The 20264-nt window shown below is 54.6% G+C and overlaps 4 protein-coding genes and 4 pseudogenes across 4 annotated transcripts, besides 15 other annotated features; all 8 read left to right on the top strand.

Annotated features, from left to right (window-relative positions):
- Tc00.1047053506951.10 lies at nucleotides 1-1566 on the top strand (annotated as a pseudogene; the record flags this gene model as incomplete).
- Nucleotides 1-5085: a sequence feature (areas not merged during assembly with more than two copies in the genome that could not be assigned to a particular haplotype).
- Nucleotides 2795-5077, top strand: Tc00.1047053506951.30 (annotated as a pseudogene).
- Nucleotides 5086-6039: a sequence feature (haploid, Esmeraldo-like haplotype).
- Tc00.1047053506951.50 lies at nucleotides 5755-6360 on the top strand (annotated as a pseudogene).
- Nucleotides 6040-6165: a sequence feature (heterozygous, Esmeraldo-like haplotype).
- Nucleotides 6144-6185: a microsatellite.
- Nucleotides 6166-6268: a sequence feature (areas merged during assembly that could not be assigned to a particular haplotype. This can correspond to areas where the two haplotypes were merged or to regions with more than two copies in the genome that were merged during assembly.).
- Nucleotides 6269-7087: a sequence feature (areas merged during assembly that could not be assigned to a particular haplotype. This can correspond to areas where the two haplotypes were merged or to regions with more than two copies in the genome that were merged during assembly.).
- Nucleotides 6630-6712: a sequence feature (T-rich).
- On the top strand, nucleotides 6889-8007 carry Tc00.1047053506951.60 (mucin-associated surface protein (MASP), putative; the record flags this gene model as incomplete). Its single annotated transcript, XM_804866.1, has 1 exon — nucleotides 6889-8007. The coding sequence occupies one exon, from the start codon at nucleotides 6889-6891 to the stop codon at nucleotides 8005-8007; it is 1119 nt and encodes a 372-aa protein (XP_809959.1).
- Nucleotides 7088-7215: a sequence feature (heterozygous, Esmeraldo-like haplotype).
- Nucleotides 7216-9438: a sequence feature (haploid, Esmeraldo-like haplotype).
- On the top strand, nucleotides 8582-9730 carry Tc00.1047053506951.70 (annotated as a pseudogene).
- Nucleotides 9439-12905: a sequence feature (areas not merged during assembly with more than two copies in the genome that could not be assigned to a particular haplotype).
- Tc00.1047053506951.80 (trans-sialidase, putative) lies at nucleotides 11767-14439 on the top strand (the record flags this gene model as incomplete). The annotated part of the gene is made up of 1 exon (XM_804867.1): nucleotides 11767-14439. The coding sequence occupies one exon, from the start codon at nucleotides 11767-11769 to the stop codon at nucleotides 14437-14439; it is 2673 nt and encodes an 890-aa protein (XP_809960.1).
- Nucleotides 12906-15877: a sequence feature (heterozygous, Esmeraldo-like haplotype).
- Nucleotides 15723-18473, top strand: Tc00.1047053506951.90 (trans-sialidase, putative; the record flags this gene model as incomplete). Its single annotated transcript, XM_804868.1, has 1 exon — nucleotides 15723-18473. One exon carries the CDS (start codon nucleotides 15723-15725, stop codon nucleotides 18471-18473), a length of 2751 nt encoding a protein of 916 aa, XP_809961.1.
- Nucleotides 15878-16491: a sequence feature (haploid, Esmeraldo-like haplotype).
- Nucleotides 16492-20264: a sequence feature (areas not merged during assembly with more than two copies in the genome that could not be assigned to a particular haplotype).
- Nucleotides 18622-18791: a sequence feature (T-rich).
- Nucleotides 19445-19465: a sequence feature (AT_rich).
- Tc00.1047053506951.103 (uncharacterized protein) lies at nucleotides 19542-20231 on the top strand (the record flags this gene model as incomplete). The annotated part of the gene is made up of 1 exon (XM_804869.1): nucleotides 19542-20231. One exon carries the CDS (start codon nucleotides 19542-19544, stop codon nucleotides 20229-20231), a length of 690 nt encoding a protein of 229 aa, XP_809962.1.

Raw genomic sequence — 20264 nt, 5'->3', positions numbered from 1 at the left:
GTGAGCTGTGAGGTGGAGCGAGTGTGGCGGATCGTCAAGGGCGATATAACCGAATTGGTTCAGCACTGACGGTGAGCCCTACTTTACGCCTGGGCGGCGTGTGTTGATTGGGACGCCCGGGATCGGGAAGTCGATGGCTGCCGGCTCGTGCCTCCTCTACCAGCTGCTGCACGGCGATGTCGAGAAACTCCAATTTGTTGTCTAGAGTTTTGGTGGAAGTACGAAGTAATTGTGTGACAAGGCCATCAAGACGGTGACAAGATACGTGGGTAGAGGAGCATCCACGGACGTTTTGTATGATTTGTGGGATTGTGTGATGAAAGGGCATATTACCTACGATGTGACAGAGAAAGGGACACCGCCAGCGAGCTATTTTGTGTCTAGCACAGGATGGGGCATGATTGTGGTGTCACCCCCAAACGAGGGCAACTGTGATGAGTGGGAGACGCAAGCAAAAGCCGAGCGAATCATCGTGAATTGCCCTGACGAGATGGATGTGAAGGCGATGTGCGCCTGGATGAATCGCGATGGGACTACGGATGGGCAAGCGGAATACTGGAAGATGGTCGAAGAACGCATGGATAAGGTGGGGCCGATTCCACGTTACGTCTTTGATGCCAATAAGTTTGTTGCACACTCTGCTGCCATTGAGGATGCCTTGGATGGGATCAAGTCCCGGGACGGTGAAAAGCACTTTACACATCGGGGAGTGAGACTGTGGTATTCTGGGGATCCGCCTCAAAAGGTTGTGAGTGTTGTCAGAGCAAGAGGAGAAGTCGGTGCTGAGGGATTTCTTAGCGCACCGATATCTGTTTGCCTCGGGCGTCGAATACCGCACTATTTTGGGAGACGCGATGAGTGATGGGGATTTATTTCTGTTGCTAGTATTGGGGGAGAGGAATACTCTTTTGTCTGAATGTGTGGAAGGGTTTGGCTTGCGCGCATTCATGTTTGGGGTGAGTTTGTCAGTGCATTAGTAGAGGAACTCAAGGAGCTGAGGCCACCAGCACGTCGTGGAGGACAGTACGCAGTGCTGAAGGCGATCCCTGAATGGCACCCCGCCGAGTTGTATGTGGATCGGCTGCAATGGAATACCACACAAATAATACTATAAAGCATCGGCTGCTGTGTAAACCGGCGGTTGGAAACTTTCCGCTGGTGGACGCCTTTTCCTTCGTGGAGTTAAATCCCATGACGCTGGTTGGGCTGCGGATGACTACGGCGGGTGAGCACCACACCACCGCCAGCACTGCGAGGCAGTTCACTGAGCACCTGGCGGCGTATTTTAATGGCTGGGAGGAATTATCCCGAGACATGTCGTGGGAGATTATTTATGTGCGGCACGCGGACAGCACAGCGATGAATGGCTGGCAGAGACGTGGTGTCGTCAATCTCGATAGTGTGGGCGACGGTGAAGGCCGTGAAATGGCGGGGTTCTGGAGGGAAAAGGTGCGCCAGTACCAAGTGTCAATATCATCCGGAGACTTTGGAGGAGACGCAGCTCTCCGAAGTGAGGAATAGCCACGGAATAGGAGAACAAATTTGGGAGGGAAAGGGACGGTTTGATTTCTGGTAAAAAGTAATGTGGGATATAAATTTTTGGATGCTTGTGTGTGCATGCATACAGTGCGGGTGCACCAGCGGCATGCGGCAGCGCCGCACACGAAGGCCAGGAACGTCCAACGCTATCGAACATAACAGTGACAGAAGAAAATTAGGGAGGGAAAGGGGTTGTTTGTTTTCTGGTGAAAAACGTTGCGTGATTTTCACATAGTATGTTAATTGTGTGTGTGTGCATGCGAGGCACAATTGGAGAATTGCCCCGGTATGAGGGAATCATTGTGGCTGGCGGTGTCACGGCGTTACTGCATTGTCCATTTCCTTCTATTGTGTTCGAAGTCCCATCACTAACAGAAGCATCTTAAAGGGATTGCCGAATAAGTTGTATTGAGGAAATGGTGCACTCCGTGTGACCGCATGGAGTGAGGCGGCGCGTCATGGCTGGGTGAGGATCCGCTTCGGCGTGTGTGGCTCTGTGGTGATTGCTCGCTCCGTGTGCGCTGTGTGTTGGCTGCGGGGCTGCGGCCGTATCCCGTTGGCCGTGGGATTGAACTTGAGGTGGTGGTGGCGTTGGGTCTCTTCCCTTCCTCGTCCATTGGTGGGTGGCTGCTGGCGGTGTGTGCGTTTGTTGTGTGGAGGGCCGAATCCTCTCACCCGCGGACTGACGGCACTGCGATGGTGTTTGTGTGTGTGAGGGCTGGTGTGGAGTCGCCGGCCAGGGTGAGGGCCGTGGCGGTGCCTTTCCCGCTTGTCGTTTGTTCCTTCCGTGTGCTTTTTTTGCTGCTTTTTGCCTTTCCCTCGTCATCCTCTCCTCCTGTGTTCCTGCGCGGAGTGGCCGCATGCTCACGGGCCATTTTGATCGTAATTGCCTCCTGACGGCATCCATCCATCTCACTCTCTCTCACTCTCTGTCTTTCGCTGTTGGGTGTGGCGTGTTGCACCGCGTGAGGGCTGGCCCGCACACACCGACGGCCTGTCGCGAATTGCCGTGTTGCTACTCTTTTCTGTGGGCGATGGTCCTCCGTGCCGTCCCTTCCGGATTGTCTTGTCTCCTGCTCTCCGCGTGGGTGCTCTGCTCTGCTCCTCACTGACGTGTCTGATGTATTGCCGCTGTCGCTGTCTCCTCCACTTGTTGAACACACACAGAGGGAAAACAAGCGCGAATCGCTACTGTGAGATTCGAAGGCACTGAAAGGACCAACAGCACACACACCGCCCACACACACATATTTGTATGCTCTCACGTGTTGCTGCAGTGAGGGCACCCCGCACACACAACCGTCGCCGTGTGACCGGATCCAGCGGAAGGAGGAGGGAAGGAGGAGAGAGCGAGCCGCAGAGGCCCAACATGTTCCGGCGTGTGTTTACTTTCGCGGTGCTTTTCCTCCTCCTCCTCGTGATGATGTGCTGCGGTACCGGTGGAGCTGTGGAAGCTGAGGAAAGTAATTCGGTGCGGCTCATTGATTAATTTGAAGGGATGATAATTATTTCTTCTGCTAAATAGGGCGAAGGTAAAAATGACGTGGAAGTTACGTTGCTTCGTGCTCCCAGTTATGTGAGTGTGAAGGGCGGTGTGTTTGCCATTGCTGGGGTTCAGTGCAGGGCAGAAGGCGGAGTCAGCGGCTGTGATGGGATTATGGCGAGGCGGCTGAATTTAAGTGGTGGTCCAATGGAGATCTCGATGGCGGACAATAGTGTCCCTTTTGCGCAATTTCTGGGGGTGTTGCTGCTACGGATGGTAAGGAGGCGACAGAGATAATGCGGCCCACAACAGTTGTGAGTGGTGGCAACATCTACTTGCCTCTTGGGGACTACGGCAAAACAAATTCGGACACACAACCGGCTGACGCAAGCAACTGGGGCCTTTTGTTTGTGAGGGGGACCGTCACTGGAGAGGGTGAGAGCAAGAAGATCCGGTGCAGTGGGACCCATGCGGTTAAACCCGATGCCGGAGGTCGCACTAACTCCCTGAAGAATTTGAATGGTGGAGGAGGTTCGGGTGTTGCGTTTCATGGCGGCACGATTGTGTTTCCCCTGCAGGCCACAGACGGGGATGGAAAGAGTGTTTTGCTCGCCATGCAGTTCACTTCGTCGGATAACAAATGGGGGCTTTCGTATGGCACGGCTGGCAGGGGCTGCAGGGATCTAACCGTTGTGGAGTGGGTGGCTGGCAAAAAACTTATTCTGATGTCTTCTTGTGAGGATGGCCAGCACCAACTGTGCATGTCCGATGGGCATGGGACGAGTTGGTATCCAAATCTTGTGCCGATTAATCGCGTGTGGGGCAACTCACATGATAGAAAAGGGTACGGAGTGCAGAGTGGATCCACCACCGCAGTCATTGCGGGCGAGAAGGTGATGCTCGCCGCCCTGCCCGCGTATTCTAAGGACAATGAAAAGGGTCGGCTCCATCTTTGGGTGACGAGCAGTGTGCGTGTGCACGATGTTGGTCCGATATCCCGTGAGGGTGACGACGCTGCCGCCAGCTCCCTGTTGGTGAAAGGGAATAATGACGAGTTGCTTTCACTGTACGAGAACAAAAAGAGGAGCGAGGACGGATCAAACGGTCATGTTGCAGTGCGCGTGGCGGCGGGGCTGGAGCGGGTAAAGGTGGTGGCGAAGAAATGGACAGATTTGAACAGCGCTCTGCAATGATGCAGTCGTACTGCCAAGGTTGGCTGGGCGGCAGCAAATGGCATGTGCACTGGTCCTGTTCCCACGAAAGGGCTGGCTGCCTTTTTGTCCGGCAGCTCAACTGAGACCGAGTGGCGGGACGAGTACCTCGGCGTGGGCGCAATAATAAAGAATACGGCAGCGGCTGTTAATGGAGTGATGCTCAAAGGCGCCGGAGCAGGAGCGCAGTGGCCGGTCGACATGAATGGGCCGACTGTGCCGCACCACTTTGCAAACAGGGAGTTCACTCTTGCGGCGGCGGTGTCGATTCACGAGGTGCCGGAGAGTGGCAACGTCCCTTTGGTGGGTGTGGGGATGAGCGACCCCAACAGCACGGTTCTCATTGGCATTTCGTACACCCACGAAAAGAAGAGGAGCTCCATGACTCCTAGTGACGCTAATCCTGACAAGCCTGCTCTTTTTGACTGGAAACCAAACACGACGTATCAAGTGACGTTTGAAATGAATACGGATGGATGTTACGTGTTTGTGGATGGGAGGGGATTGTGCATGCAGAAGGAGGAAGAGGAAAGCTTTGAAACCCTGCTGGAGAAACACAGGATCTCATACCTCTTTATTGGCTGGGGCAGTGCGAGAGGCACGGAGAGCAGCCATATGACGGTGACCAACGCTATTCTGTATAACCACACAGTGTATGGTGAAGGGTTGGAGCAACTCAATGCAAGCACAGTCCCTATTCCACAATCGGGTGTTGCTAAACAGCAGAGGAAGCACGAGGGTGACCCGAGTTCTGGCGACAGCACCGTCCACTTGTCTGTGTCCCCGGTGCTACTACTGCCTGCTTTGGTGCCGCAACTGTGGGGCATGACGGCTCTGTGCTGAAGAAGGCATGGGGGGTGGAGTTGCGACTCCCCGTGGGGAAAAAACTGTTCAGCTTTCCAGCAGCACTTACTGCATTTTGCCGAGGACTTTATTTTTCTGTTTTTTTCCTTTTATTTTTTTGGCGCAGGTGCTTGTTGGGTTCATCAGCGCCTCCGTGTGCTTTTGTGTCTGTTTTCTGATCTTTTTTCAAAATCCTTTTTCCCCCAATGTCTGCCTAACAGACACACCGTCATGCGTGACGTGTTTCTTCCTTTTGTTTGCTTCTGCCACCCACACGCGGTGCCGGCCTCACTGCCGTGCGTCCCACGGACCGCACAAAACGGGGATTGGAGGGACAGGCCGGATGCCGCATGGAATGTGAGGGATTTTTGTGTGTGCTGGTGGAGGAATGCGACCTTTTTTGTTTGTGCAGGCAATATGTGTGCACGCACCCATTTCCTGTATGCTTTGGAGCACATGAAATGAAAGCTTCTGCTGAGAGCTTTTTTTCTGCTTTGTTTTGTTTTTGGGAGTCGTGCGTTGTGTGCGGCGTACGTTGCGTGCCTGGCTGCTGCCCTCTCTCCCCTCATGTGGTGTGCCCTCTGTGTGTGTGTCTGCCGCACCTCTCGTCTCCCCTGTTGCTCTCCATGTCCCTCACTGTGCAGATCAGCTCCACACCACTGAACGACCACACTCACGATGATGACGTGCCGTCTGTAGTGCGCCCTGTTGATGCTCGCCCTGTGCTGCTGCCCGTCCGTGTGTGTGACAGCTAATGTTGTCGACGAACAAGGTGGCACCGGTCGACCTTCCAAATTAGCTCAGGATCCAAGTCTTACGGCCGATTCTTCACATTCGAATGCTCATAAAAAACCGGTTCCGGGAGCTGCCGTTGCGTTACCTCCATCAGTTTCGGCCGTTGTGGGAGGGGGAGCAGGTACGCCCGGACATTCAGTGTCAGGCGATGGGAACAATAATTCGCCAGGTTCAACGGGTAATCCCAAAGATCCGGAGGTAAAAAAAGAGGATGCTGATACGGAAGTCTCAAAAAATAATGAGGAGGTTAAGGTACAGGCGCCAAATACCAAGACCACGACGACAACCACGACCACGACGACGACGACGACGACCACTGCGCCAGAGGCACCCAGTAGCACGGCCATGAATACGGAGACGCCTACTACGACGACCACCCGCGCACCGTCAGGTCTTCGCGAAATCGACGGCAGCCTCAGCAGCTCTGCGTGGGTGTGTGCCCCGCTGCTGCTCGCCGTGTCCGCGCTGGCGTACACCGCTCTGGGCTGAAGAGGTGTGTGCGGGTTGTGCGTGCCAGCACTCAACCGCGGGGACATGTGTACGTATACTGTGGTCCGATGTATAAAGTAAGAGTAATTATGGTGATTGTTGTTTGCTTTGCTTGCTTCCGCCGCCCTGCTGTGTGCTCCGCGTTGCTTCCCACATCCGCCACGTTGAACGCGTCCCAGACACACTCATATGCACGACACCCACATGACTGTTTGCGTGGACGCACTGTTAAGGATAGGTGCATGCGCGCTGGAGACATTTGGGTGCGTTTTTGTTTTTTTTTGCTGTTTTACTTTTTTTGCTGTTTGTTTACTTTTGTTTTATTTTCCTTGTTTTGTGTGTTTTTCTTGTTAAATTGTTGCGTGGCGTTGTGCGTTTTTTGCACCTTCATTGGCCTAATATTTTTCGTGAAACGCGTGCTGCTGCGGCTGGTGTTTTTTTACTGTGCCGTGTCTTTTCCTTTTGCTTCCGCTTTGCGTTGACGGGGTGTTAGTTTGTGCTGAAGGCTGCAGGCAAGTGACAGGAGTGATGGCGATGATGATGACTGGCCGTGTGCTGCTGCTGGTGTGTGCCCTCTGCGTGCTGTGGTGCGGTGCCGGCGGGGTTCTGGCATCGGCGTCCGATGTTGCTGCTGGTGGATCCGGAACTTCCGGCGAACGTGGAGGTGGTGATAAATCTTCTCTCGCAGATGGGAGTCATGGAGGCAGTGGAGGTTCAAATGGTGATAGTTCTCATGAAAGTGAAAGTGAACCTTCGGATTCTGCTTCCAATGAAAAATCTTCAAACCTCCAGGTTGATGAGAATGAAGATCCAAATTCCTCTGGGCAACCTTTACAGCAGGGAAAAGAGGGCTCCAAAGGAAAACAGGATCACTTACAATCAGCGCCTCAAAATGGATCGCCACATAAAGTGAATGGAACAGAAACACTTGGTTCTGATGCGCAGGTACAGTTGTCCGCTACACCAAACGCAGAACTTAATACTAATGTTGCTGACGGTGAAATCGCGAACGGGGGAAGAGGGAATACTGGCCACAATGCCGGGTTATCCCCTTACAGCAGCGACTCCTCAGCACCCCCAGTACCACAAGTCAATGACGTAGTACCACCAGCAGAGCCATCACCAGCAATGACTGTTCCAGCAGGAGAAACAAACCCAACAGCATCAAAAGACTTACAAAATATAACAGAAACAACAAGCACGACGCCACCGTCACACTCCAAAACGGCGTCCGAAGCACCGGAAAACCCCTCAGGGAATGGTGCGCCAAAGCAACACAGAGAAGAAACAGATCCACCAGATTTGAAGGATGCACCTACGAGCCATACAGCGCAATCAACAGCATCACCCATCTCCACAAGTGGCAGTAGTGGTGCCCAGAGTGAGGCGGATGCGGATGATGACGACCCTCAACGGCCTAACCCCGAAGGACCGCAGAACGACGGAACCGAAGCTGGTGATACCCACGGTCCATCTGCAGCCAGCGATGCAGCACCACAAGCAGCAAAAGCAATCGCCGCTCAAACAAATGGTACGGTGACACCTGGCGACAGTGACGGCAGCACCGCGGTCTCCCACTCCACCTCCCCTCTTTTGCTTCTTGTTGTTGTTGTGTGTGCGGCTGCTGCTGCGGTGGTGGCCGCGTGAGAGTGAGGGGGAGAGAGCCGTGCACCGCCCGCACACACACTCGTCTTTCACTCACTCTCTGTGTGTGTCCCCTTGCATGGACTCTCGCCCTCACCTCATCCCACGAAGCAGACACATAATGTGCCCATTGTATATATGCATGCACACCCATGCAGGCCCGTTGGTGCTCTCTTTTGCACGACACGCACCGCTGCCGTCCTGCCTGGCTGCATGGGCGGAGCACCGTAACTGTTTCTGTTTTGTTTTTATTGCATTGAGTGGGCGACCTCTCTCTCTCTCTCTCCCTGTGTGTGTGTGTTTTGCCTTACGGGAGCAATGAGAGTGTGTGCGCTGGTCGTCCCACGCTTCGGCTTTTTGTTTTGTTTTTCGTTGTTTTGTGGTTGAGTGCAGCCATTCCACTTCTTTCGATTGTTGGTTTGCTTTGACTACAAACACTTTAATCTTCTTTTCTGTATTCCCATATTGTTTAATTGTTTTAAAATTGTTATCTTCTCGTGCTCTTGTGAAGCCAATAATTTTTTCCTTTGAAATACGCCTTCCGTCAGTTATTTCACGGCACGCCGCGGCCTCCAGCGCTGCTTTTGCTTGTGATGGTGTTTGTGATGCTATATGCCTGTTTGTGTTTCTCTTTTACCCTGAAGTATTACTGATTCTTTGACGATGTGGTCTGCTCCAACAGCGAGGTCGATCCCGGTTACGGTGGGAAATATGCATCTTAGAGAGCAGGATGCTTTGCGGGCGTACAACTTCTTTTGGAGGAACCTATGGGCGCCCATCTGCACCAATGTGTCCACAAGGGAATTGAATGATACCAGGAAGTATTGCCTCTCACAGCGGTCTCACGCAATGCATTCATTGGGTGAAAATCGGGGCTGTTAGGGTGATGTTCCTTCCTCTGTGCACGGCAACATCCTTGCCGAAAAAGTTGTTTCTCTTTCTGTCCAACTGCATGCGGATCGTCTGCTCGTGCAGCCACTGGAGGGTTCGTTGATTGTGCCCCCATTTGCCACGGGCAGCGTTTGTAGTCGGTTCACGGTGCCTGCTGGGCATTGTTCCACTGGTGTTGCCGATTCTGACACAGTGTTGTACGTGGCTGCGGCACCTGGTGGTGTGTGGGCACTGCCGTGCGCCACGCTGGAGGATGGCCGTCCAGTCGCTGGCGCCATGTACTTTGCCCGACGGTTTTATTTTGCGGAGGCCTCGCCACCCGCATCGCCGCGCAACTGATGGCCCATGCTTTCGGCTTCACCTACCCGCACATGGCCAGCCGCAGCATGGTGAGGAATGCTATTGGTGTGCGTGGCAGGGCGCTGTCGGAGGTGGTGGACTCGAAGACTGCCGCGATGGCTGCGAGGGAGCACTACGACTGCGACGACATCGATGGCATGGAGCTGCAGGATGACGATGGGGACGGGAGGACGCTGGAGTCGCGCTGGTGGCGGCGCCACGCGAGGGATGAGCGGATGGCACCGATTGGGAGTGCCGGCTGCCGCACAGAGGTGTTGCTGGCCGCATTGGCTGACCTTGGCTGCTTGAGGGTGAAGTGGGAGATGGCGGAGCCGATGCGTTGGTGCAGGAATGCATTCTGTGAGCTGCTGCAGAGGAAGCGCTCCGCACCGAGCACGAGTGAATATTGCTACATGGTCTGCGAAGTGGGTGTCCCTGTCAAACGCTGCGCGTCGGACCGGTATTCCCGCGGTTGGTATTTGGGGAGCATCCATGAAATGTCAGCAAAACACTCGATGGGCCGTTGCCCCATCACTGATCCCGCACTGGATGTGAGGGATATTGAGGCTGTTATTTGGAGGGAAGAATATTTGTCTGCGATGCCCGGGGATGAGCCCTCTTCGTGGTGTCTGGACACGCTTCCCACCAACACGACGGATGCGAGGAACCCGGAGGAGAGAGATTTCAGTGCTGCAGCGCATGCTGCATTGAGGTGCCTCGGCATGTAAGTGCATCCGGAAGTGACTGAAAAGGGTAACGTCCGTTGGTTCCATGCACGGACGGAGCGACGGTTGCGTGGGCCACTCGACCGTACGATGAGGGAAGCGTTAGTTGCCGTGACCACGCGCAGGTGTGGACGATATCTGCCACCAGCGGCAGCCTACTTCCAGTGGTTCCGTGGGACGGCGAGGAGAGGGCGTGTGGAGCAGGACGGTTTCACCGGCATCTACTGAACAAGCTTTGCCACGGGCATCTGTCCCCGTTGCGGAGAGCATTGAGACCGACCGCGGCACCCACACAAAGGATTTTGTCACGGCTATTCCCGAAAGGAATTTGTTGCTACAGGGACCATAGCGGCTTTCTGTGCTGCTTTTGTTGTTGGAGTGAGGCACGGGCGAAGGAAACTGCATGCCGTCCCGCTGTTAACGGTTGTGCGCATCACTGGTGCCTTGCAGCTGCGGCCTTCCGAGGTGTGTGCACAGCGGCGGTATATCGCTTTGCTTGATCGGCACGACTGCGCTGTGGCGGGGATCGCTGTCCTTTGCGCCGCTACAGCCCTGCTGTCCGTGGCGTGTTGTTGTGGTGGATGTGCCTCACTGTCGACCAACACGCGGCGACCCAGCTGTGGATAAAGAGTGACCGTTTATCATGGTCAGTCTTTGAGTATGCACACATCTGTAATCTCTCATGGGCGGAGCCGTTTGCCCACACAAAACAGGGGAGTGAATGGGTACCGACCTCATCGCCGCCGCCCGCGTTGCTCGCTTGTGCCGTGTCCGAGCTGCGGTGTATTCCTCGCTTTGTGTTTCTGGGAGCGGGGATGGCAAGGGTTGCGTGTGCCCTTGTATCCTTTGTTGCTGTCCCGGCTGGACCACGCATATGATGGGAGAGGCTTTGTGCCGTGCGTGTGGAGGTGTGCGTGTCGGCTCGCTTCTGCGCTATTTTTTTTTTTTTGACGTTGTGTGTGCGGCACCGATGTTCCTGCTGTGGGTGGCGTGGGGACTCTTTTTGCCGTATTTGTTGTTGCGGAATGCGACGCGTTGGCGATGATGTGCGTGAGTGGGGGACGGCCTCGCACGATGCGGAGAGTTGTGTGCGGCCCGCACGGCACATTAGATGCTGTTGCGAGCGGTAGCTTCTGGCGTGGGTAGCCGCGCTGACGTGCTGCCATGGTGCGGCATCTCGCGAGGAGGGAGGACGGGAGCGCGTGATTTGGATCTTTTCGATGTGTTGTGGGTGTGATGTTGGCGGCGTGCGGCCGGTGAGTGGTTTGGCATTTTGGGTGCCTGTGACGAGTGCGTATGGATTCTTGCCCAGCAGCTGCACGTGCCGACGTGTTCCTCCCGCTGTTCATACAGCGACGGAGGATTCTCCGGCTGTGCGGGGCGATGTGCGGTGGATGTTGCGGGGAGAGACAACAGTAAAACGACTGGCGGCAGCGTGTGTGGGCGTTGTTCAGTGTGTGCTGACGCGTGACGAATAACACACCCGCCGTGGCTCCTGCTGCTGCTGGTGGTGGTGGTGGCAGTCGCTGCGTGTTCCCGGTGCACTGTTCCTACTCCTTGTTCCATGTGTCTGTGTGCGTGAGTTGTTGTCGTGGTTGGGAGTGACTGCGGCGAGGATCATGATGCCGCTCGCAGTGTGGATGGGTGGCTGTGCTCACTGTTTCACCTCTTTTCTTGGCGTGTTTCTCTCTCTCCTCCTACATGCACAAACACTAGGAAAGAAAGCAAACAAGCGCTAAACGCTATTGTGAAATTCGAAGACTCTGAAAGGACCAACAGCACACATACCGCCTACACACATATTTGTATGCTCTCACGTGTTGCTGCAGTGAAGGCACCCCGCACACACAACCGTCGCCGTGTGACCGGATCCAGCGGAAGGAGGAGGGAAGGAGGAGAGTGTGAGCCGCAGGGGTCCAACATGTCCCGGCGTGTGTTTACTTCCGCGGTGCTGCTTCTCCTCCTCGTTATGATGTGCTGCGGCAGTGAAGCCGCACACGCGGAGAACAGTGCTTCAGGGGGTGATCCAAAGTTTGAATGGAAGGACGCCAATGGTGGTGTAGCTGTGGACTCGTTGGGCTTTCCTGGCCTTCTAAAAGTGGGGAGTGACGTATTTGCCGTCGCCGAGGCGCAGTGCAAGGAGGGTGAAACCATCTTTACTGGCATTGCAACTCAACTTGTGACGACAGCAAAGGCTAACGAACCGGTGGAAGTGCTGAAGGATGCCAAAAGGGATACACAGGCTCTGGAGGAAGGCACTACCGCAATCAAAAAGAAAGTAGATGTGAGTCGACCAACAACAGTTGTGAAGGAAAATGATATTTACATGCTTGTTGGTAAATACAGCCGGACAGCTGCCGCTGATGATCAGGCCTCTCCTGCAGCTCGTTGGGGACTTTTGCTGGTGAAAGGGAAAGTCAGTGTTGAGGGAGGCAACCGAAAAATCCAATGGAATGAGAACCAGCGACTGGTCGGCACCTTTTCTGCTGGCGAACACGATTCCTTGATGCAGTTGATTGGAGGCGGTGGATCTGGCATTCAGACGGAGGACGGCACGCTTGTGTTTCCCGTGGAAGGCACGAAGAAGAATTTGGGGCAGAGCGAAGTTGTGGGCGGAAAGACTGTCTCACTGCTCATGTACTCTTCGGATGCTTCGAATTGGAAGCTGTCGAAGGGGATGTCTGCCGATGGCTGCAGCGATCCCTCCGTCGTGGAGTGGGAGGAGGGAAAACTCATCATGATGACAGCGTGTGATGATGGCCGCCGCAGGGTGTACGAGTCCGGTGACAAGGGGGAGTCGTGGACGGAGGCACTCGGGACACTCTCGCGCGTGTGGGGCAACAAACGCGAGGGACCTGAGAAGGGCGTTGGGAGCGGGTTCATCACAGCGACTATTGGAGATGATCATAAGAGAAGGTTGATGCTCGTCACCCTGCCGGTGCCTTCTACGGAGAGGGAAAAGGAGGAAAAGGAAAAGGGCGAACTCCATCTTTGGCTGACGGACAATACGCACATTGTTGATATTGGGCCGGTATCCAGGGAAGGGGAAGACGACGTTACCGCCAGCTCCCTGTTGTACAAAAGTGGTGGAGGTGAGAATAAGGAGTTGATTGCACTGTACGAGAAGGATAGGAGCGGTGAAGATACATCGTCACGCAGTCTTTGGTCTGTGCTTCTGACTGCGCAGCTGGAGCGGGTGAAGGAGGTGCTGGCGACTTGGAAGAAAGTGGACGAAAGTGTCTCCAAGCTGTGCCCCACTTCAAGTGCTGCGGAGAGTACCTCGACTGGCACTGTCTGCACTTCTGTGGTCACGGCTGGGCTGGTTGGCTTTTTGTCCGGCAACTTCTCTGAGAGTACATGGAGGGACGAGTACCTCGGGGTGAACGCCACCGTGAAGAGCGGTGTTGGGGCAGCAGGGACTACCGATGGCGTGAGGTTCACAGGGCGTGGCGCAGGGGCGGAGTGGCCCGTTGGCAGTCAGGGGCGGAATCAGCTGTACCACTTTGCGAACTACAACTTCACTCTTGTGGCGACGGTGTCCATCGACAAGGAAGCGACGGAGGGAGGTACCACTATTCCGGTGATGGGTGTGCGTCTGGAAGGCCAAGAGAAACTTATGGAGTTGTCGTACGACAGCGGTGGTAAGTGGCAGGTGCTGTGCGATGGCGTACCGAATTCTGGGAAGCTCAGCAGCACTTTGGGGCCAACACACCACGTGGTAATTTTGCTACGGAACGGCAGCCAGGGCTCCGCGTACGTCGATGGTCAGCGTGTGGGAGATGCGCCATGTGAATTGAAAGTTACAGATTCGAACGAGATCTCCCACTTCTACATTGGAGGGGATGGAAGCGGCGCAGGGAGCCAAGAAGAGGTGCATGTGACGGTGTCGAACGTCCTGCTGTACAACCGCCCGTTCGATGAAGCAGAGATTGGCGTCCTTAACCCGAATAAAGACCCAATTCAACTTTTGAAAGAGAATCCGTCGGAGCCTTCAACAGTTTCTTCTGATTCCATTATACCTCCCAGTCATCCGGTGACCCCGAATGCTCAGAAAACCGAAACTCCGTCTACTCCTGCCGGAACACATCCGTTGGAACAGGGACAGTCGATGGGGAGCAGTAAAGATGCGGGCAGTGGCGGTGCATCCAAATCAGCGATGTCCACTGTCAGTACTTCTTCAGCAGGAAAGAACTCCGTAAAGCAGGTGACTTCAGGAACATCTCCCGATGGAACTCAAACTGTAGATGGCGGTTCTACTGCTGATGGCGAGCCAACGATGGAGACAAGAGAAGAAGGAACGAATGGGCAGGAGGAGGAGGTTAATACGCAGATCAGTGAAGTAAATGCTACGGCACTCAGCAGCAGTCTCGGAAATGTGTCGCAGGGGAATAACAGCGACTCCGGCACTGTGCGTGAGAGCGGACTGCTGCCATCGTTGCTGCTTCTCCTGTTGGGACTGTGGGGGTTTGCGGCTGCGTGAGGAGTGACTGGCTGCCGCGTGGGACACTTGCGCCCTCCCTGCACCGACACACACACCGCCAGGAACAAATTTCACCTCATAAATAACTTTTATTTACTTTTCTCCCCTTTTGCTTTCTTCTGCGTTTATTAAGTTGTTGTTGTTTTAATGTTTTAATTTTAGTTTTGCTTTTTTAGTAAATTCTTTTACGTTTTTTATTTTTATCTCTCATTCCCTTTTTAATTGTTTCTTGCTGCACTCTTCTTGTGAGGGGTGCCGTGTGTTTCCCGCCCAACTGCTCCACTCGCACACCCACTGACACGCTCATGACGACGGCCCTGTGCGCCTCGCCTGCTGCACGCATGAGGAGGGGCCGCGACGAACGGCGCGCTGAGGGAGCCGTGACGTGTGGGCGTGCGACGAGGGCCTGTGGGGCGGAGCACACATTTCTTTCCCTCTTGTTTTGTTGTTTTAGCGGCCAGGGCGGGCAGACACCCGCAGCGCCACACACACAGCCACACCCTGCCGCCGTGTTTTTGTTTTGTTTATTCGATGGGTGTTTGCCGCCACCGTGCGTGATTGGGGAGGTCGGGGTGCACTGTGTTTATCGCTGCCATCCAGCTGTGCCTCTTGCCGTGCTGATGCGTCTCCCTGTGCTCCGCTTCTCTTCTGCTCCTCCAGAAAACACACACAAACACAAGTATTGGTATGGTGCTCTGCAGGAGGCTCTTGGCGGCGGGACGACTGTGACTGCGCGTCCCGTGGTCTCCGTGCTGACGTGGCGAGGCCGCTGCGTGTCTGCCTGCGGTGGGGGGCCACGGTGTCATTGGCTGGATGTGTGCGGGACGCCTTCCGCATCCCGCTGGGGTCGGTTGATGCGGCTGCACGATGCCTGCCGTGCGTGGAGGTGTTGTGTGCACTCGGGGCTATTCCTCTTTCCCCTCTGTTTTTTTTCCTGCTGGGTGCGTGCGTCGCACGGTGCGTTGACGCGTGACGGACGGTGCCACGATGGCCTCCTCTGGCGATGATTGTCGCTGTGTTCTTGGCACGCACCCGCACGCGCACGCTTCCTCGCCTTTCTGTGGAAGTGAGTTGTTGTGGGGGCGTGGCCCGCTGCTGCTGACGGTGCGCAGTGTTTTTCTTTACAACTTGTCTTGTCTGCTCCCCGTGTCTCTTCCCATTTCTTCCACAAACACACACAGACACACTAGGAAAGAAAGCAAACAAGCGCCAAACGCTACTGTGAGATTCGAAGGCCCTGAAAGGATCAACAGCACACACACCGCACACACACAAATATTTGTATGCTCTCACGTGTTGCTGCAGTGAGGGCACCCCGCACACACAACCGTCGCCGTGTGACCGGATCCAGCGGAAGGAGGAGGGAAGGAGGAGAGAGCGAGCCGCAGGGGTCCAACATGTCCCGGCGTGTGTCTACTTCGGCGGTGCTGCTCCTCCTCGTCGTTATGATGTGCGCCGCCGCGGGGACTGTGCAGGCCCAAAACTATGGAACGGGAGTGGACGATTACTATGAGAGACACGGTTTGGAGCAGTTGCCAAGGGAGTATCGAGCCGCAAACCCACCGGTCCCTGGCCATATTTTCCGCAATCCCCATCTTGTGAATGTGAACGGGATGCTGCTGGCCATTGCTGGAGCTCAGTTCAATAGAACTGTGGGGAGCGGGAGTGCGTCCATGCAGTTGATGGCATGGATCAGCGTTGATGATGGGAGGACGTGGCAGTCGTACGCGGGGCCAGAAGGTCGTGACGCTTTTGCTCCACACCCTTACCGGATGTCGTTTCCCTCGTCTTTTGGACCCTTCGGACCGCTTTTTGCATTTGTGGAGGGCTACGACTTACGGAACGGGGCCATAATTCGGTTTCCCGATGAGCGGAGAAGTGGTGTGGAGTCTCTTATCCATTTTCTGGAGACGGGGCCTGGACAAAGCGGAGGCTTGTCGATGAATTCCGTCTCTATGAGCATTCGCCCTCATTATCCCCATAAATACGGTGACATTATTGGCTTCCTCAACGATGCCAGCACTCCCATCACGAAAATGACGGATGGCACGCTCGTGTTTCCCGTGCAGTTTCTGACATTTGGAGGGGACACTGCGTCCACAGTCATGTACTTGAATCCCGGTCAACAGCACTGGACCCTTGCGAAAAGCGCGACACATGCGGGTTGCACCAACCCCAGTATCCTTGAATGGGAGGCTGGGAAAATCATCATGATCACCTCATGTAAGTACGGCCGCAGAAGAGTGTACGAGTCGACTGACAAGGGGAACACGTGGACGGAGGCTCTGGGGACGCTCTCGCGTGTATGGAGCAACTCATTGGCAGGTTCTGGGCTCCACATTCAGGGTGGATTCATCACTGCAACGATTGGCGGAAAGAAGGTGATCCTCCTTACCCAGCTGGAATATTCCAGGGACAACCAAATGGGCGGGATTCACCTGTGGCTAACGGACACGAACCGCATTTACCACGTTGGCCTGTTACCCACTGGGTATGGCGCGACCTCCAGCTCTCTGTTGTACGCGAATGATAGGCTGTATTGTTTGTACGAGGCCGGTGTTGGAAGCAACTCCGTCCCCTACCCCTTGGATCTGACGCATGAGCTGCAGAGGATAAGGCATGCGCTGTCTACCTGGGCCGTGAAGGACAATGCCCTGAGACAATGCAGCTCAATTGCCTCAGGCGCCACGCTGTCAAGATGGGACTGTCCTGTTCCTATCCCCACGACTGGGCTTGTGGGCCATTTGGCCGATACGCTCCATGGGGACAAATGGGAGGACGAGTACCTTGGGGTGAATGCCGTTGTGAGGGGTGCGACGAAAAAGGTTCCCAGTGGGTTGACGTTCGAAGGGCGTAGCGCGGGGGCCGAGTGGCCTGTGTGCAAGCAGTGGCCGAAAATGCCGTTTCACTTTGCAAACTATGGGTTTACTCTTGCGGCAACGGTGTCGATTCACGAGGTGCCGAAGGGCATCACTCCCCTGATGGGCCTGAAGAAAATGGGGAAGACAACACTCCTGGGACTGTCGTACGATAATAATATGGAGTGGAGCGTGGAGCATGAGTTGTTTCCGAAGCATTTTACCGCATGGGAGCTGGACAAAACGTATCACGTGGTGCTCAAAATGCGTGACGGTGTGGGCTCCGTGTACGTTGACGGGACTCTCCTTTGGAATATGAGTCTGCCTCGTCCTTCTGATGAATTAATGGAAGAGATCTCACACTTTTACTTTGGCGCGTACGATGAGCTGTTGCACAGCAGAAAAATCCATGCGACGGTGGCGAACGTCTTTCTGTACAACCGCCCGTTGAATGAAACTGAGATTGGCGCCCTCAACGCGAATAAAGTCACCATTCCGCCTCCGGAAAGGAAGCCGGTGCCGGCGGCGGCAGCTACTTCTCCGTCCGTTGAATCTGCCAACGATACGGTGAACATAAATACACAGCCAACTGTGCCACCGCCTGCTGCTGCCGGACCACAGCCGACGGACCAAACAACTTTGAACGCGAACAGTGTTCGGAGTGGTGGCGCTGCACCCACGCCAGCGGAGTCGGAATCAGAAGGGCCCAAACCAGCGGAGTCGGAATCAGAAGGGCCCAAACCAGCGGAGCCCAGTGCCGCAACATCCTCAGCAAGGGAGGGAACTGCAAACCAGCCGGCATCTGCCACATCTTCCGATGGACATGAAGCTGTGGCATCTGTTACATCTTCAAGCGCCGCCAGTACTGATGTTGGTGCTTCTTCATCTGATGATGCACAAACGGCGGGGACGGAAGGTGGAGCTATGATGCAGGCAGATCAACCAACCCAATTCTCTGTGGGCACCCCCGACGCAGCAAATGCAGCAACGCACAACGCTGAAGGCAATGGACAAGAAGGGTTCCATCCACAGGTCAAGGAAGCAGAGGCGGCGACACTCAGCAGCAGCCTTTTAAATTCGTCGCAGTGGGATAACAGCGTTGCTGGCACTATGCGTGAGAGCGGAGTGCTGCCGCTGCTGCTTCTGCTGGGGCTGTGGGGGTTTGCGGCTGCGTGAGGAGTGTGCGGCCTCAGTGTGGAGCACTTGTGCCCTCCTCCGCACCGACACCATCCGGTAATGAATTACTCTCCGCAATGAACAATTCTTTTTCTCATTTAGTACTTTCCTTCTTTTGCTTTTTGATTCATGGCAACCACCATGGGCGTTTTTTTTTCTTCGGCTTTTAAATTTTTTTTTTTTTTCTGTTCGGAGCATAATTTCTTATGTTTTTTTATGTTTGTTTTTAATTATTTTTGTTTGCTTTTTAAATAAAATTTTTTATTTCTGTTTTTTCTTTTTTGTTTCTCATCCCCCATCTCTTCTCTTTTTTGCTTTCGGGGCAATCACTATGGACGTTTTTTTTCTTTTCTACTCTTTTAATTGTTTCTTGCTGCACTCTTCCTGTGAGGGGTGCCGTGTGTTTCCCGCCCAACTGCTCCACTCGCACACCCACCGACACGCTCACGACGACGGCCCTGTGCGCCTCGCCTGCTGCACGCATGAGGAGGGGCCGCGACGAACGGCGCGCTGAGGGAGCCGTGACGTGTGGGCGTGCGACGAGGGCCTGTGGGGCGGAGCACACATTTCTTTCCCTCTTGTTTTGTTGTTTTTATTGCGGCCAGGGCGGGCAGATACCTGCAGCGCCACACACACAGCCACACCCTGCCGCTTCTTTAAGGATTTTTTTTTTGTTTTGCGTGTACATTTCACGCTCTGGCAGCCTCTTCGGGGTCGGCCTCGTGAGCATTTCTCTCAGTCCCCTCTGATGATTTTTTTTCTTTTGCTGCGCTCACTCCCCCGATGGAGAGACGCGACTCCCGTCATGTCTGCGTGCTTCTCTCAGTCCCCACACACACGAGTGACTGTGCTCTGCGGGCTGCACTCACGCGCCGATGGAAGGGCTGAGGGGAGCACCAACACGCAGATGACCCCATGAAATATAAACGATGTGCGGACACACATGGAGGGTCAGACGGTTGAAAGACAAGTAATTATTTAATTTTTAATTTGCGGGCAAAATATATAAACATTTTGGTGGGCCACACAGTAACCGGGTGATTTTTTTTTTTTTTAGGAGTAAGAGCAATGGAGGACGACTTCTTTCGTGTCTTTTTTTCTTTTTATTTAATTACTTTGTTCGGGGCTGGAAAGATAATGGTGAAAGGGGAATTTTTTTTTGTAATTGTTTTAAATAAATCTTGTATGACTCGCCACTGCTTGGGCTGCGGTGCAGTCATGAGTTTGAGCAGTCTTGTTACTTCTACCATGCGGCTCTGCTGTACATTTTGTTTTTGCGTTTCTTTACGTGCTCCGTTTCTTTTTTTACTTCTTTACATCGTGTTTCTGCAGACACGCACATGCACACGCACACAGAGTGCAAATCACAGTGGATTCGGATGGTTCCTTTGCGGTGAGTGTGGCAACTACGTCTGGGTGCAGCTTTTTCCCGTGGGCATGAAGCGAAGGGAGGAGAGAGGCAGCGCGCAGGGCGAGTGTCTCTTCCTGATGGTGTGGGGGCGCTGCGTTGTGACCGCATGGAGTGAGGCGGCGCGTCATGGCTGGGTGAGGATCCGCTTCGGCGTGTGTGGCTCTGTGGTGATTGCTCGCTCCGTGTGCGTTGTGTGTTGGCTGCGGGGCTGCGGCCGTATCCCGTTGGCCGTGGGATTGAACTGGAGGCGATGGTGGCGTTGGGTCTCTTCTCTTCCATGGTGGGTGGCTGCTGGCGGTGTGTGCGTTTTTTGTGTGGAGGGCCGAATCCTCTCACCCGCGGACTGACGGCACTGCGATGGTGTTTGTGTGTGTGAGGGC

Source organism: Trypanosoma cruzi, genomic scaffold (assembly GCF_000209065.1).
Source record: "Trypanosoma cruzi strain CL Brener 1047053517155 genomic scaffold, whole genome shotgun sequence".
Taxonomy (NCBI): domain Eukaryota; phylum Euglenozoa; class Kinetoplastea; order Trypanosomatida; family Trypanosomatidae; genus Trypanosoma; species Trypanosoma cruzi.
The sequence above is the reverse complement of the archived record's forward strand: the minus strand, read 5'-3'. Positions and strand labels throughout refer to the sequence as shown.